Raw genomic sequence first — 17083 nt, forward strand, 5'->3', positions numbered from 1 at the left:
TTCTTGATACAGGAGGGGATTCTTTGCAGTTACCAAGATGAGCTGGATTTTTGTAGGAAGCTAGCCACTTGGATAACTCGTTAGTAAGTTATCAAATAAAATACACAGTATTTAGCACATTTTAGACAGTTATAACACATCTAACTGGAAAATATTTAGCAAAGTGTTACTAGATCACCTGCGTTTCTAAACAAATGTGACCGGCTCAGCTATTTTAAGGGAACTAGGCATACCTACTGGTAAGTACTTACTGGTAAGCTTCATGATGAAAAATAATGGAACAGGTCAAATGAAGAACGCAATCTGTTTTCTCCTAAACTAGTGCACAAGTTGACTGCAGGTATTTAAAGTCAAAATAAATACTTAAATATAATAAAAACTTTATTGAAAATCATACCATGAGTATTTCAAAATACCCCAGTATACCACCCAACCCTACTGTGCCACTCTAATGTAATGTATAATACTGGGAAACCCCTGTCTGGAAATGCCCTCCTTAGCACCTGACTGATCTTATCATTTGCTGCTAAAATATGGGTATTTTGAAAAAGTTTTTGCTAGAGATTTGCTACCTGTGGAATGGACTGCAATCATGTTTTGTAATCTATGTTTTGTAATAGATTAGGCTATGAAAAGTTATATATTTCAACCTGCTACTTATATCCTTACAGATCACAACAGCCAATCAGAAACATTGCAGAGGAACTGGACCCAACTTTCAAGACCAAGAGACCAGGCAAGGAGAGCATCAGAGTGGGACAGACCATTTCTGGTAGGAATAACAATGTAACACCTGACCATAACATGTAGCTTCATATAGAGGTGATGTACAGTTATAGGAACTTCTCTTGTCTTCTTAATAGGCCCATCCTCCTGTCAGTCTCATCCAATCCCCCACTTACATGACTTCATGGAGGAGCCTACGTTCATCCCGCCCACGAAGAGGCAAAGCGCCAAATCAGGACGCGCCAAATCCAAAGAGAAGAAGGAGAACTGTAAGCAGCAGTGATGTCACAGTTAGAGATACTGGGCCTGGGTGTACAGGGAACAACCCCTCACCCCGCCCCATATCCATTTACACCCCCCCCCCCCCCCCCCCACTACTTAACCTGGTCCGAGAGGACTATCTCCAGATACTTGTATTATTATTTAGTTGTCCCAACTAGCACTTTAACCAGTTAAATACAATTGGAGATTTTGTTTTTGTTTAAATTACTGGTGTAGATAAGACAACAATTTGGGTTCATATAACCTAATATAATTAACAAAGTGAAGAATTATAGTTGACCTGCCAATTATTCTCTCTGTCTTCTGTGTTGATGAGAGAAGGTTAATATCAATCACTATGTTTGATTGATACTTTTATTTGTTTTATTATTTAGTATTATTAAAGGGATACTTCAGGATTTTGGCAGTGAGGCCCTTTATCTACTTCCCCAGAGTCAGATGAACTCTGATACCATGTTTGTGTTTGTCCCGTATGAAAGAAGTTAGAGGTAAATATGTGAGCCAATGCTAACTAACGGCAGCGCAATTACTAGGCGTCTATGGGTATCTACTAGCATGTTACCCATAGACTTCCAGTCATTGTGCTAACGCTAGTTAGCATTGGCTCACAAATTTACCTCTAACGTTCATACTGGACACTGAGACACAAACATGGTATCCGAGTTCATCTGGCTCTGGCGAAGTAAATAGAGAGCCTCACTGCCAAAATCCTGAAGTATCCCTTTAATGGGGAGATCTAAGTAACATTTCAATTCAAACAGCTGTAACCATATCTGACAGGGATTGCATCCAATCCCTCTTGTCAATATCTGAAAAATACCTGAGGAGCTCTCTATCAATACTATATCATTACTATCATGTCATTCACACCCTGCTAAAGTGACAAGTTTCCCAATTACTGGGAAATAGACTTGTCACTTTATGCTAATACTGTGTTTCCCCAGTAAGCCAAGTCTATGGTAGGATATTGAGTCATATGTTTAATCCCTGGGATCCCCATGCTGTACATACTGTACTGTAGCTATCCTACAGCTAATGCTACATCTTTAGTGTATGACGAGGACACTGCAAACCCAGTCAACAAAGCATACTGCTAAACCTTCTACTAGCAACCTTAACTGGACATTGATTGGTTATGTAAGTTCAACTACTAAAATACATCCTCAATGTTGTTTTCCCACCAACTCTCTGCTTCCCATCCTTTTGCAGCACTCATTCGAGTGCATTCAACAGACAATCATCGCTCTGTACTGTACATTTCCCTTCCTTTTATTTAAACAGTATTTGTTTTGCACACATCATACAGTAACTGCACATTAGACAGGCACTGCTGGGCTTGTAGTTTGCTACAACTTATCTTTATTGCATGATTTTTGTTTATGCACACAATTGTTGTTTACTTATATTTTGTGACCTATTATTGCCAGTTATTTTTTATGGAACAGTTGATTCAAACGATCACATTTATTTTGTATTGATAAATAGTTTTAGTTTTGTGTTTATAGTGTCTTATGAACACAATCTGCTTCATTGCTTAAATGTAATCTTGTACAATACTTTTATTTTAACATTATGGTCCAAATATTTTTTGCCTGTTTGAGCATGAACATTATTCATTCTGTTCTTCTATTTAAGTAGAAATGTTCATATTACTATTGAGACACATATATTATATACACACACTGGCATTAGTGCTCTCGTAGGTTTCTGAGAAGTTTTTCTGAATAAAATGAACAGCCATGAAACCTCAGCAGTAATATTGTCTTTTTCCTCTCTCTTAGGGAAACTTGCAGTGCCTTCAAAGTATTCAGACCCCTTGACTTTTCCCTCATCTTGTTACATTACAGCCTTATTCTAAAATGTATTCAATTATTTTTTCCCCCTTAGCAATCTACACACAATACCCCATAATGACAAATACATTTGAAAATATGTATGAAAACATTTAAAAAACATACCTTATTTATAGAAATATTCAGCCCCTTTTTCTATTGATTATCTTTGAGATGTTTCTACAAGTTGATTGGAGTCCACCTGTGGTAAATTCAATTGATTGGACATGATTTGGAAAGGAACACGCCTGTCTATATAAGGTCCCACAGTTGACAGTGCATGTCAGAGCAAAAACCAAGCCATGAGGTCAAAGGAATTGTCCGTAGAGCTCCGAGACAGGATTATGTCGAGGTGCAGAATCTGGGGAAGGGTACCAAAACATTTCTGCAGCATTGAAGGTCCCCAAAAACACAGTGTTCTCCATCTTTCTTAAATGGAAGATGTTTGGAACCACCAAGACTCTTCCTAGAGCTGGCCGCCCAGCCAAACTGAGCAATCGGAGAAGGGCCTTGGTCAGGGAGGTGACCAAGAACCTGATGGTCATTCCTACAGAGTTCATCTGTGGAGATGGGAGAACCTTCCAGAGGGACAACCATCACTGCAACACTCTACCAATCATCCCTTTATGGTAGAGTGGCCAGACGGAAGCCTCTCCTCAGTAAAAGGCACATGACAGCCCACTTGGAGTTTGCCAAAATGCACCTAAAGGACTCCGACCATGAGAAACAAAATTCTCTGGTCCGATGAAACCAACTCTTTTGCCTGAATGCCAAGCATCACGTCTGGAGGAAACCTGGACCATACCTATGGTGAAGCATGGTGGTGGCAGCATCATGCTGTGGGGATGTTTTTCAGAGGCAGGGACTGGTCTGGATTGAGGGAAAGATGAACAGAGCAAAGAACAGAGATCCTTGATGAAAACCTGCTACAGAGCGCTCAGGTCCTCAAACTGGGCAAAGGTTCACCTTCCATCAGGACAACAACCCTAAGCACACAGCCAAGACAACCCAGGAGTGGCTTTGAGGCAAGTCTCTGAATGTTCTTGAGTTGTCCAGCCAGAGTCCGGACTTGAACCCGATCAAACATCTCTGGAGACCTGACAATAGCTGTACAGCAATGCTCCCCATCCAACCTGACAGAGCTTGAGAGGATCTGCAGAGAAGAATGGGAGAAACTTCCCAAGCTTGTAGCGTCATACCCAAGACTCAACGCTGTAATCAATACTGTAATCAATACTCAGTACATATGTGACATTTCAGTTTATTTTTTAATAAATTAGCAACAATTTTCTTTGTCTTTATGGGGAATTGAGAGGGACATTTTTTTAATCAGTTTTAGAATAAGGCTGTAACATAACAAATGTGGAAAAAGTCAAGGGGTCTGAATACTTTCGGAAGGCACTGTATGCCGACCAGAAATGTGCTGTCGTAAATGTAGCTGATTATGACAGTTGGTTGGAATACAATAAGACAACCCAGTGGTATTTACTAGTTCTTTAATATCAAAACAACAATATTACAGTACTTATTCAATCAGTACCATTTTATCATGGCCTATAACATATTGTATACAAGGCATAGAAAGTCCTTGGAGCCTGCCAGTCCAAGTACATATTCGCATGAATGCCACTCAATAATCCATCAGTAACTGGCTCTTTAAAAACCCTGTCCTCAGATGACTGACAGTCTGTGGTGGTGATGACTTATTAATACCTCTACTGTTATAAGCCCACTCCATGGGCGTGGGTTAACATTTTACACCATATAGACAATTATGGCCCCTATTGTGAATGTGAGATGTTCCATCTCAGTGGCCTATGCCTGTCACACTAGCTAAATACAGACACAGTTCAGACACCCTTACGTAGTTACTGTAACTCCACTATGATACGCTACTCCTCTGTACACTCATGACAAGTCGAGGTTACATGAGTACAGATCTGACCAATGTTTCTACACGATCCTCTGGCTGAGGTGCTCTTTTTAACAGTCACGGGTCTTCCCTGCACTGTGTAATTCAGCATTCCAACGAGATCCCGTGAGCTTTAGTCAGACCAGTTTCATTGTGTTCATTGTGTACATTCCCAGCAGTGATGGTACTACATGACTAATATGACACATCAGAATCCCTCGGCTTTCCCAGCTCTGCTTAGTGGAGAGCCCACAGGGAGGTATCGCGTGTCAGACACTTTATCACAGATCTGTTATCCCATTGTACAGCACGTAGGATACCTTGTGAAAGCTATTATTTACAATCAGGGCAAAACATGCACGTATAAGCAAGCCAAAGGAACAGCCACAAACAATGATTGTGATTGCAAAACTACAGCGGTGAAAGGGTTTAATCAAACTAGGTTAAAGGTAGCCCTTTGGAATCACTTGCAATGCCTATTGCCTACATTATAAATTGCGTGTCAAGCACAATTTACATTTGTATTAGTTCATTTATGGTTCCAATGACATTAGATAAGCTTCTGTGTAAAGGGCTGGGGAAAGCCCCACATGAGAGGATTCCCTGACCTTTAGCATCCCCTACTACATTTGAGGAAAGTCCAGACCCCTCACTTTCTGGCAGTGTATCATAGAGAAGAATATGACATTGTTTTCCCACACATGTCCTTCACTCTTATCCCATTCAATACAAGCAGTACTTTCACACAAAACGCTGCTCCAAGTCCCGTACTGTATCACATTGGCACATTCCTAACAAAGTGCTGAGAAAAAGACCTTTTGTCCTTGCTGTAATTAATCTGTATCACAGTAATGTTAAATAGGGGTATTTACTTCTGCTCAGTAACTGTGGGCAGCGGAGATTAGCCTGACAGGAAATACGTGAATATGATATGAGGCATGTGGGCAGTCACATCTAGCTGCCTGTGGTTTACACTGTTGCTGCAACCCCACATTGCGCTGTATTATACAAAAACGGCATGACTCTGCTCACACCCTCGCACATACAAATGTCAAGTGTAGCATGTCATCACGTTTAGGTAATCTAAACTGTATTAACAGGAAACTATGCTAATAAAACCAGGAAATGTACAAGTATGTACATAGTTGAACTAATCCAGCAGCAGACACTTGATACAGTAACTGCTGGGGAGTCTAACTAATGAATAGGTCAAATAATGACTGTTTTTCCCCCTGAACTTCCCCACCACTACTGACATTTGAATATCAGTTTACTGGCTGACGTAAATGGTATACTTTCACAGAAAGTCATTTTTACATAAAGATCTCAATATTCACATCTTTGAATGTGCATGTAAGATACAAACAAATACTGGGGTATTAAAGAGATCACAAATGCTCAAAAGTATCTGAACCTCTCAATTCCTTAGTGACAGCGTGTGGCATGAACAATCAGAGTCTAACAGTACTGGAACGATGTGTTGGCCAATCACTGGAAAGGCATCAGAGAGCCAGTGTGTGAGGTAGTGGCCTGTAGATCAGACCTAGTATAACCCCGCCACTCCCAATCACACAGGCAGGAGCTTGGTCTCAGAGTCCTGGGAGTGCAGTGTTTCAGAACTGCTGCCCTGTTCCTGCTGAGGGTGGTGGAAACTGACCTCTATCAGGCTCCTCGGCTCATCTGAGATGGAGAGGGGGGGGATATAGGGGAGCGAGGGAGGATCAGGGAGAGAAGATTGAGTTTATATTTGAATCTGAGGTTAAGATAAAGCTGTTTCTACATTTTAGGACAACAGTTTGAAAGCTTACAGAATATTGATCCAGTATGGATGAGTTGTCCCCTGATAATGAGGAGGAACATGATTACCTGTAGGAGGAGTTGGCACAATAAGGTTTGGCTCATTGTGGGTTGTCTTCTCTGGTTTCTTTTTGTTGTTGTTGTTGATGATGATGACCAGAAACAAGATAATAAGGATGATAAAGACTCCACACAAGGCCGTTATAGCCCAACCCAGCCCTGTGCCATCTGGGAGTAAGAGGTTGGCATCTTTCAAACAAGGTGATATTACAACATCAATTTTGCCATAGTGTTAGATTCACAGGTCTTACCTTCAGAGCCCCGTTTCGTAGGTAAGGTAATCACTTGGGGGATGGAATTGTTGGTAATGCGGCACTTGCTGTCACTAACTGCATCTCCCAAGGCCACAATGTGTTCATGGGGATGGGGACAGCTGGGACAGAGATGGAGAAATAAAGATTCAAGATTGGCTTTCTCCACTACCAGATTACATTGAGTAGCCATGGTGCAGGATTTTTGTTCCGGGTTGCTGTGATTTGCTGCATACGGTAATAATTTGTTGGCAGATTAATGCCATGGCATTAGTACTACCAGTACACCAATATTGAACTCAAGAGTTTAGGGGGAAATTAAATCTAACCTTGTTCTCCAAGGCTTACACTTCTCATGGATTTGGTCACTGAAGGTCCCAACTGGACAATTCCGGCAGGAGCCTATGAAGACAAACAGGCAGAGGTTTGAGACTTGGTGAATAAGTGTCCTGAGATTGTGAGTCTTATTAGGCATGCCAGATAACTTGTATGACTTTAGTGTTTGCAGGTACAGATGTGTCTTACGTGCAGTGGGAAGAGGTTCCTGGCCCTTTCCACACTCCTGGACACAGAAGGAGCAGTGGCCATCACCACATCTGAGTCCTGCCTTACAGTCACACTCTGTGTCCTTGCTTCTTGTACAGGCCTTCTTAAGGGTCAGGGCCCCACCTACACACAAAAGCATGCGAAAGTGGAGTAAAATGAATAATTGTTAAAAGTCTAATTTATCAAACAATAGACATTTCAGTTCAGGGGTAAATAAATCATGTTAAAAGCTCAAATATCCTGGTGACATACCTACGCACTGAGTACACCTGCGACAGGAGAATGATGTTGTGTCAGTTGTGTAGGTCTCATTCCTACAGGGAACACACAGCTTTTTCGGGTCTGGACCACAGGGAGTCACCAGACGGTTCCCTACACAAATACACACACAGACAACATTGAACGTACTATATTGAAATCAAATCTGCATCCATAATAACTCAGAGTCAGGTGATTAACATCAAATTTGCTTCATCAGTAGCAATTGCAGTGGACATGAATATATAAGGTAAATGCTTTTGATAGGAATCTATTTCCCTTCCCACATAGAGCTGAGTTTATCATTGATCCGATCCCGGGTGATCATTATCCATTTCCTTTAATGTGGTCCTATTAGAAACCACTGAAAATCAACTGGGTCACTGTGGTATAACCACTAAAGAGGAAATCATATTTCATTCACAACCTGGGATACACTAGATTATTCATCCCCATGAAAGACATGGGCTCTATTCAATCTGCCTCCCAGAAGTTAATTTGTACAGCTTTGTTGACATTTAAAAGGCAATGTTCCAGCTTTAGCAGAGACATCATTCACGGTTAACGCTGCATATGTCATGTCAATCAGAAATTAACTTTACATTTCTACCGCGGAATCTGTAACGCTTCAATTTTACAGATTGAATAGACCTCATAATTTAACCAGATAAACCCTCTAGAATTGAATTCTCAAAATCCAAGCCATATTACATTAATTTACCTAGTACTGTTAAAGTTAAACCATATACAGTTGCCTAGTTTAGAAACTTACCTGGATGGCAGCTTTCACAGCAGATATCCGGAGAACCAGCAGAGGTTCTCCATTGCGCACAGCCTATCGCTATCTCACCAGTGCTACTCAGACAGCCCGGTATGAGCAGAGAGAAACACAGTACCCTGAGTACCAGATGCATCGTCTTTCACAGCCCTCCAGACCAAATATATAGCTACGGGACACAGCCGGGCTATGGATTCCAGATGACAGCAGTGCAGGTGAAAATAATAATAATCCAAATAGAATTGACATTAACAATGGTATTTAATCTACTTGAAAGCACCTTCTTGTACCAGTAAACCCAGATATGACTAGCTGTCCTTGCCTTAATGTACCCTACCATTGTCTTGAGGGCGTGGCTAAATATGTATTGACGGTATTAAAACCAATGATTTTTATGTGTTGAACCCAGCGTGCCAAAAAAACAACAAATCAAAAAAAGCCTGCCTTCATCGTGGCACTCCCCCCACGATTGTAAAAAAAAGCTGTAGAATGCATTTGGATTTATTAAATTAGTTATTGACACATTTACTGTATTACAGACACCTTAATGCATACTTTTAAATTATATTATGTGAGCTAAACATACAAATATTTATTTTAAAAATATATTAAAACATTTTCGATAAAGTATACTTTTTTGAGATTACTAATGTTACTACATCTACAACAACAAAATACTTAATTAAGCAATAAGGCCTGAGGGGGTGATATATAGCCAATTTACCACTGCTAAGGGCTGTTCTTATGCACAACGCAGAGTGCCAGGCTACAGCCCTTAGCCGTGGTGTATTGGTCATATATCACAAACCCCCGAGCTGCCTTATTGCTATTATAAACTGGTTACCAACATAATTAGAGAAATACAAATACATGTTTTGTCATACCCGTGGTATACGGTCTGATATACCACGACTGTCAGCCAATTTCTACTGCCAAATGAACACACTTCTAGTGGCAAATGTGTGAAATTACAGCCATGGTATAAAAGGGATAATCAACTCGGGCTCTATTCGTTCTCTGGAAAATAATGCAACTCTGTGGAAGGTCACTTTACAGGATTATCCCTTACTTAAATTAATTTTAATCATGATGGTGCAATCATACCTATCAAATTGTTTTTCCAAGTTATGTTTCCAACATTAAAGAGGCAGTGCAGTCAAAAATGTGATATTCTTGTGTTTAATATACACTGCTCAAAAAAATAAAGGGAACACTTAAACAACACAATGTAACTCCAAGTCAATCACACTTCTGTGAAATCAAACTGTCCACTTAGGAAGAAACACTGATTGACAATACATTTCACATGCTGTTGTGCAAATGGAATAGACAACAGGTGGAAATTATAGGCAATTAGCAAGACACCCCCAATAAAGGAGTGGTTCTGCAGGTGGGGACCACAGACCACTTCTCAGTTCCTATGCTTCCTGGCTGATGTTTTGGTCACTTTTGAATGCTGGCGGTGCTTCACTCTAGTGGTAGCATGAGACGGAGTCTACAACCCACACAAGTGGCTCAAGTAGTGCAGCTCATCCAGGATGGCACATCAATGCGAGCTGAGGCAAGAAGGTTTGCTGTGTCTGTCAGCGTAGTGTCCAGAGCATGGAGGCGCTACCAGGAGACAGGCCAGTACATCAGGAGATGTGGAGGAGGCCGTAGGAGGGCAACAACCCAGCAGCAGGACCGCTACCTCCGCCTTTGTGCAAGGAGGAGCAGGAGGAGCACTGCCAGAGCCCTGCAAAATGACCTCCAGCAGGCCACAAATGTGCATGTGTCTGCTCAAACGGTCAGAAACAGACTCCATGAGGGTGGTATGAGGGCCCGACATCCACAGGTGGGGGTTGTGCTTACAGCCCAACACCGTGCAGGACGTTTGGCATTTGCCAGAGAACACCAAGATTGGCAAATTCACCACTGGCGCCCTGTGCTCTTCACAGATGAAAGCAGGTTCACACTGAACACATGTGACAGACGTGACAGAGTCTGGAGACGCCGTGGAGAACGTTCTGCTGCCTGCAACATCCTCCAGCATGACCGGTTTGGCGGTGGGTCAGTCATGGTGTGGGGTGGCATTTCTTTGGGGGGCCGCACAGCCCTCCATGTGCTCGCCAGAGGTAGCCTGACTGCCATTAGGTACCGAGATGAGATCCTCAGACCCCTTGTGAGACCATATGCTGGTGCGGTTGGCCCTGGGTTCCTCCTAATGCAAGACAATGCTAGACCACATGTGGCTGGAGTGTGTCAGCAGTTCCTGCAAGAGGAAGGCATTGATGCTATGGACTGGCCTGCCCGTTCCCCAGACCTGAATCCAATTGAGCACATCTGGTACATCATGTCTCGCTCCATCCACCAACGCCACGTTGCACCAATTGACTGTCAAGGAGTTGGCGGATGCTTTAGTCCAGGTCTGGGAGGAGATCCCTCAGGAGACCATCCGCCACCTCATCAGGAGCATGCCCAGGCGTTGTAGGGAGGTCTTACAGGCACGTGGAGGCCACACACACTACTGAGCCTCATTTTGACTTGTTTTAAGGACATTACATCAAAGTTGGATCAGCCTGTAGTGTGGTTTTCCACTTTAATTTTGAGTGTGACTCCAAATCCAGACCTCCATGGGTTGATAAATTTGATTTCCATTGATAATTTTTGTGTGATTTTGTTGTCAGCACATTCAACTATGTAAAGAAAAAAGTATTTAATAAGAATATTTAATTAATTCAGATCTAGGATGTGTTATTTTAGTGTTCCCTTTATTTTTTTGAGCAGTGTATATTTCCACTCTGAGGTAGGAATAATAATGTGAAATTGTGAAAATGATAATGCCCCTTTAGTGTAAGAGCTGTTTGAATAGACATGACATTTCAGCTTGTTTTGCATGGGTGGGGTTTGGATTGCCTGGCAATATCACCAGGCGGTAAAAGTTAATTGACCAATAACAAAGAGAGTTTGCCCTCCTCTCTGCCAATAACAGCTAGTTTTCAGGTTACATATCCCTCCCATTAGGCTCCTCCAATTAGGCCCTTCACTCAGACCACTCCCAGATAACTAGCTAAATTCTTGCTTGAGAAATAGCTTTTTGCTAAGAAGCCATTTTTGACCATTTTAATTGAAAACAGTCACAGTAAGGTACTAAATTGTTACCCAGAAAGGATTTGATATTGAGTTAAAAACGTCTGCAGGAGAATTTACCCGCCCAAGTCCAATTCTCCATGGAGACACAGCACTTTGAATTTACATCATGATATATTGTACTTGGTTCAATCAATCAATCACGTTTATTTTATAAAGCCCTTTTTATCAGCAGTTGTCACAAATGGCTTATACAGAAACCCAGCCTAAAACCCCAAACAGCAAGCAATGCAGAAGCACAGTGGCTAAGAAAAGCTCCCTAGAAAGGCAGGAACCTAGCAAGAATACAAGAGAGAAACCAGATTCCGAGGGGTGGCCAGTCATCTTCTGGCTATGCTGTGTTCACATTGGCAGTTTCAAATGACTCAAATCCTATTTAGTTGCATATCTGATTCGAATCTGTTCTTTATCCTGCAGTCCGAACAGCCATAAAGCACATGGAATTGGATATTTCAAGCCATATTTAAAATCTGATTCCTGGCCATGTAACTTGTGTCTGACTGGTCAAATCTGATTTATTTACCCTCAAGTGGTGTTTAGACTGTTATTTTGCATATCTTGTTGCTTGCTGGCTACTCTGTTGACAGTTTGACAAGAACATGTGGTAGATAACTAGCTTGGTAATTGTTTACAAACAAATAAGTGAATGTTCTAGAAAGCTAAACAGCTACCTAGCTAGCTAGTTGACTGCTGTGGCTAGTCATAAAGGACTTGACTTGAGACTTTAAAAGTGTTCTTACCCTATGATTTTGAACATTCAAAGCAACTGGGAAATGTTATCACCTTAGCTTTCTACATAACTTCTGAAGCACAAGCACCACCACCAATCAGCCTACACTAATACACACACACACACACACACACACACACACACACACACACACACGTCATTACTATGACAACTAGCATAGCCTTGTCAGCTGATTACTGCTGTCTGAACACACACAAATCCGATTTGGTCACTTGTAACTTGCTGTTTGGACAGTCCATAGTGCAAAACGGATTTGAAAACTAAAGTGATTTGAGCATTAAGGCCTGACATATCCTCATGGGGTTCTCTGTGTTACAATAGTAGTATTGTACTGAAAGAAGAACAAAAGAAGAGACAAAACATGTTATGATCTCACACAATGGAAGAATGTGAATGTCCTCTTAGGACAGGGAGGAAGACATTTCTCGGCTGAGAACAAGGCCATACTGAGGGAGAGAAAGTAGCATCAAGGGAGGAAAGATAATATTGTGCAGAGCAACACATGGTTTGGGAGAAGTCGTTACAAAACCTTTCAACTTTCTTTGTCATTCCCTTGTGCTCATCCGCTGTTGTTTTGACTGAGTCAACCTGACTGGAGAGACTGCTACTATTCATATTTCACAACAGAGGAAATAGGAGCCTCACCACAAAAAGAGAAGCAACATTGCTGAACTGATGAAGCTTGGAAATGGAAAGTGAAACAAAAAGCAAGTTTTGTCATGAAAGTACCAATGACTCCTTCCAAAACTTTGCCATGCATGGGAAACACAATAGATCACCACATTAGATAACATTTGGCTGCATAAAATTCCAAGCAAACAGATCAAGCCCTCTTTAAATAGTTTAATTGAAATAGGGAGAGCTGTGACACACTTGTCTGGAAAGGAGGTTGTTTGTTACTGCAACATTTGCTCAGAAATTGTGCAACTGGTTTGATTAGTTCTCGCAATTTTTTTTGAGACCTCTCGTTGTCTGGATATGATAATCCAACCGTTGTAATGGAGAGGGGCTGCGCTCGGGGGCTGTGTGTGTCTGAACGTGTGGGTGTTTGAGTGAGAATGTCACAGAGGAGAACCAACCAGAAAAAGCACAGCCCCTTCATTATCGACACATCTCGCCGACAACATCAAAGAGCCATTCTAATCTCTGAAGCCAGGAGGACTTTGAGAGTTAGGTGTTAGCCAGATGGGAAGTCCATCCAGGGGAACATACACTACATGGCCAAAAGCATGTGGACACGTTCTCGTCAAACATCTCAATCCAAAATACCTGCCATTAATATGGAGTTGGTCCCCCGCTTTGCTGCAATAACAGCCTCCTCTCTTCTGGGAAGGCTTTCCATTAGATGTTGGAACATTGTTGGGTTCAGCCACAAAAGCATTGATGAGGTCAGGCACTGATGTTGGCAATTAGGCCTGGCTCGCAGTCAGCGTTCCAATTCATCCCAAAGGCGTCCGCCAAACCCAGATTCGTCCGTCGGACTGCCAGATCGTGAAGTGTGATTCATCACTCCAGAGAATGCGTTTCCACTGCTCCTGAGTCGAGCTTTACACCACTGTAGCTCAGCTTCCAGGAGTTGCTAAGGATGGAGGTTTAGAGTTTAGTTGCTGTTCCCAATAAGTTATTCCTTAAGAGACGTCCAGGGAAAAAAAGGTGATGCATTGTCCATCCTGTGGTTAGAGACTCCAGCATCGCTTGGGTTAGATGTGGGAGGGGGGAGTTAAGACGTGGGACTCAGCCCTACCTCAATGTTCAGGGTAGTGCTAAGATTAGGGGCAAGTTTAGGATGTACCTAAGTACTTTTCGTTGAGTCCATTGGGGTATTCGTATCTTAATCCAAGCATTTTCACTGCTCTTGCTTTGTTGATCCGACCAATAACGATGTTCCAGGCCCATGATTTCCAACACTATTCATCCGTGGTATTTAACCTGGGGTTAAGGTTGTGGTTGAGGCTAGGGTTTTTTAGTTAAGTCAATTTATTTTTTGTATGATTTAAACAAAATGCTGTTTAGATCCCATCCCTCGGGAGTAGGTACTGTTGAAGAATGGGATCTAAAATGAATTAGGCCTATGTTGTTAGACCCATCCCTTGTGTACGGTCTGCTTCCAGCTCACACTCTCAAACACATAGATCCCCTGAATGCAGCTCACTCTCCAGCCAACTTTCCAGCTCACACTCTCAAACACGTAGATCCCCTGAACGCAGCTCACTCTCCAGATCCCAATCACCTGAAAACTGATCACCTGTTCACACACCTGTATGTCATTATCACATACTATTTAGTTCAGTTCTCCACACCCCATCATTGTGAGGTATTGTTTGTTTTGTGACACACTTCTATTTGATGTGTTGGGTTTCCTGTAATTAATCCTCCTGTGTATGATCGTTTTGGCCTGCCTCACTAATGATGCCTATTACCTGCCTGTAATTATTAGTTGTTGTTAATTGTTTTTAATAACCTGCCCAGGGACTGCGGTTGAAAATTAGCCGGCTGAATCCGGCACTTTTAATGAAACGTTGATTAATGTGCACTGTCCCTGTAAAAATAAAATAAACACACACTCAATTTAGCCTATCGGATTTCTTGTTATCAACCTAATGCCTGATCTCCCAGACGACGTTACTAGCCTTTTCCCTGCCTGTACTGTTGCCTTGTTTGGACCCCCTGTGTATGACCTTCTGCCTGCCCCTGGACCCAGCTACCTGCTTCCTCCTGTGTATGACCTTCTGCCTGCCCCTGGACCCAGCTACCTGCTTCCTCCTGTGTATGACCTTCTGCCTGCCCCTGGACCCAGCTACCTGCTTCCTCCTGTGTATGACCTTCTGCCTGCCCCTGGACCCAGCTACCTGCTTCCTCCTGTGTATGACCTTCTGCCTGCCCCTGGACCCAGCTACCTGCTTCCTCCTGTGTATGACCTTCTGCCTGCCCCTGGACCCAGCTACCTGCTTCCTCCCGTGTATGACCTTCTGCCTGCCCCTGGACCCAGATACCTGCTTCCTAATGTGGTCCTTTGCAAATAAACACCTGCTGAGCCCTGCGCTTGAAACCAGCTCTCTGTCTCCCATCGTGTTCATTACACCTTGGGAGTATGTATTCTTGAAGTTGGGTAATCTCCACTAAATAATATTTAGAATTGGGTAACCTGGTTAAACTGTTGGGGTAAATGTTTTGCACCTTTGTGTTGCTGTCTCTGATCTTCTTTCAACCTTTCACACACCCAACTTTGTCCAACACACACAGGTGTAGGATTTAAGGTCATCAGGACATGAAACGTTTTTTTTTTTTATCTGCCTACATGTTACATCAATAGCACACCCCCACTTCTCCCACTCTGAACAATACTTGCGTACACACACACAACATGTTGAAGTGTAGGCCCCTACGACTACAGCCTGTCATAGTAACACTGTCTAGTAAAAGAGCTGCTCACAGTCAGTTTGTCAAAGTGAGGGCTGAGGTGGTTTTGAGTAAAGTTATTGACACATAACAGAACCTTTTTATATAGTGGGCTTAGATATTTGCATTGAACAGGGCCATACTGAAACTACGTCACTCCACATTTCACGCAAACCTTTCCACCAGCTGTGCAACACAGCCATAGTAGTCACCACATGTTCTGGGCGGTAGCTCAGAAGAGGCTTGCTCTAGTGTCTACAGTAAAAGTGCCACCTCTGCAGCGGGGTCACCTCCTCTGCCTCTCCTGGGCCACAGCAGAAGCGTCACTTCCTGTTAGAAGCACCGCATCCTCCCACTCGTGTGACTGACGGGTAGCATGTCAGTAGGGTCTCATGACGTCCCAGCGGGGTCTGCTCTGGCCCGGTGTGATCCTCACTCAGGCTCAGACTGTCAACCCACAGGGAAAGTACAGCAGTGTTTGTACCAGTAAGTTCCACTCGGAGGCGGGTAGATTTACCAGCAAAGCAGATACCTTCATCAAGAAAAAAGACAAGACACTACAGAATGTATTGCCTTGCCAGAAATAACACCACATTTGCAAACCATGGTGTATAGTGTACACTTATTCATTGTGCACTGGCACACATCAATTCATACATTATCCACCAGTTATATACTCCTGAGACCTAGCAATTCATGTTTGTCCTCTAATAAACATACGTATTTGGTCTGTATCTCTAAGGCCATACATGCCACTGGTCTGTTGTACATTTGAGTGAACATTCTGGCTTTTCAGTGATACCACGTGTGGGGGTGTCACCTTGATAATATTTTCTTTATAGCAGTTTGTTACATCTGGAGTACTTCTCCTGTCTTATCCGGTGTCCTGTGTGAATCTAAGTATGCTCTCTCTAATTCTCTCTTTCTCTCTCTCTCGGAGGACCTGAGCCCTAGGACCATGCCTCAGGACTACCTGGCATGATGACTCCTTGCTGTCCCCAGTCCAGCTGGCCATGCTGCTGCTCTAGTTTCAACTGTTCTGCCTGCGGCTATGGAATCCTGACCTGTTCACCGGACGTGCTACCTGTCCCAGACCTGTTATTTGAATGAAGACCATTTATGAAGAACATTTATGAACATTTGAACATCTTGGCCATGTTCTGTTATAATCTCCACCCGGCACAGCCAGAAGAGGACTGGCCACCCCTCATAGCCTGGTTCCTCTCTAGGTTTCTTCCTAGGTTTTGGCCTTTTTAGGGAGTTTTTCCTAGCCAACGTGCTTTAACACCTGCATTGCTTGCTGTTTGGGGTTTTAGGCTGGGTTTCTGTACAGCACTTTGAGATATCAGCTGATATCAGATG

General features: G+C 42.7%; 2 protein-coding genes across 3 annotated transcripts in view; one reads left to right on the top strand and one right to left on the bottom strand.

Moving 5' to 3' along the window:
• Positions 1–2758, top strand: part of LOC109907028 (coiled-coil domain-containing protein 50) — a 40911-nt gene extending 38153 nt beyond the window's left edge. For both annotated transcript variants that reach the window (XM_020504825.2, XM_031794418.1), the window contains 2 exons: positions 672–772; positions 864–2758. In XM_020504825.2, coding sequence (XP_020360414.2) covers positions 672–772; positions 864–1009 — 247 coding nt within the window. In that variant the 3' untranslated portion in view covers positions 1010–2758. The remainder of the gene's footprint in view (positions 1–671; positions 773–863) is intronic.
• Positions 2759–4319: 1561 nt separating this feature from the next.
• LOC109908145 (tumor necrosis factor receptor superfamily member 9) lies at positions 4320–8762 on the bottom strand. Its single transcript, XM_020506654.2, has 7 exons — positions 8437–8762; positions 7659–7778; positions 7386–7529; positions 7190–7262; positions 6861–6982; positions 6619–6777; positions 4320–6432 (listed from the first exon to the last, which is right to left on the bottom strand). The coding sequence occupies exons 1-7, from the start codon at positions 8576–8578 to the stop codon at positions 6320–6322; spliced, it is 873 nt and encodes a 290-aa protein (XP_020362243.1). The 5' UTR covers positions 8579–8762; the 3' UTR covers positions 4320–6319.
• Positions 8763–17083: the final 8321 nt, after the last annotated feature.

The sequence above is a fragment of the Oncorhynchus kisutch genome, linkage group LG17 (genome assembly GCF_002021735.2).
Source record: "Oncorhynchus kisutch isolate 150728-3 linkage group LG17, Okis_V2, whole genome shotgun sequence".
In the NCBI taxonomy this organism is placed as follows: domain Eukaryota; kingdom Metazoa; phylum Chordata; class Actinopteri; order Salmoniformes; family Salmonidae; genus Oncorhynchus; species Oncorhynchus kisutch.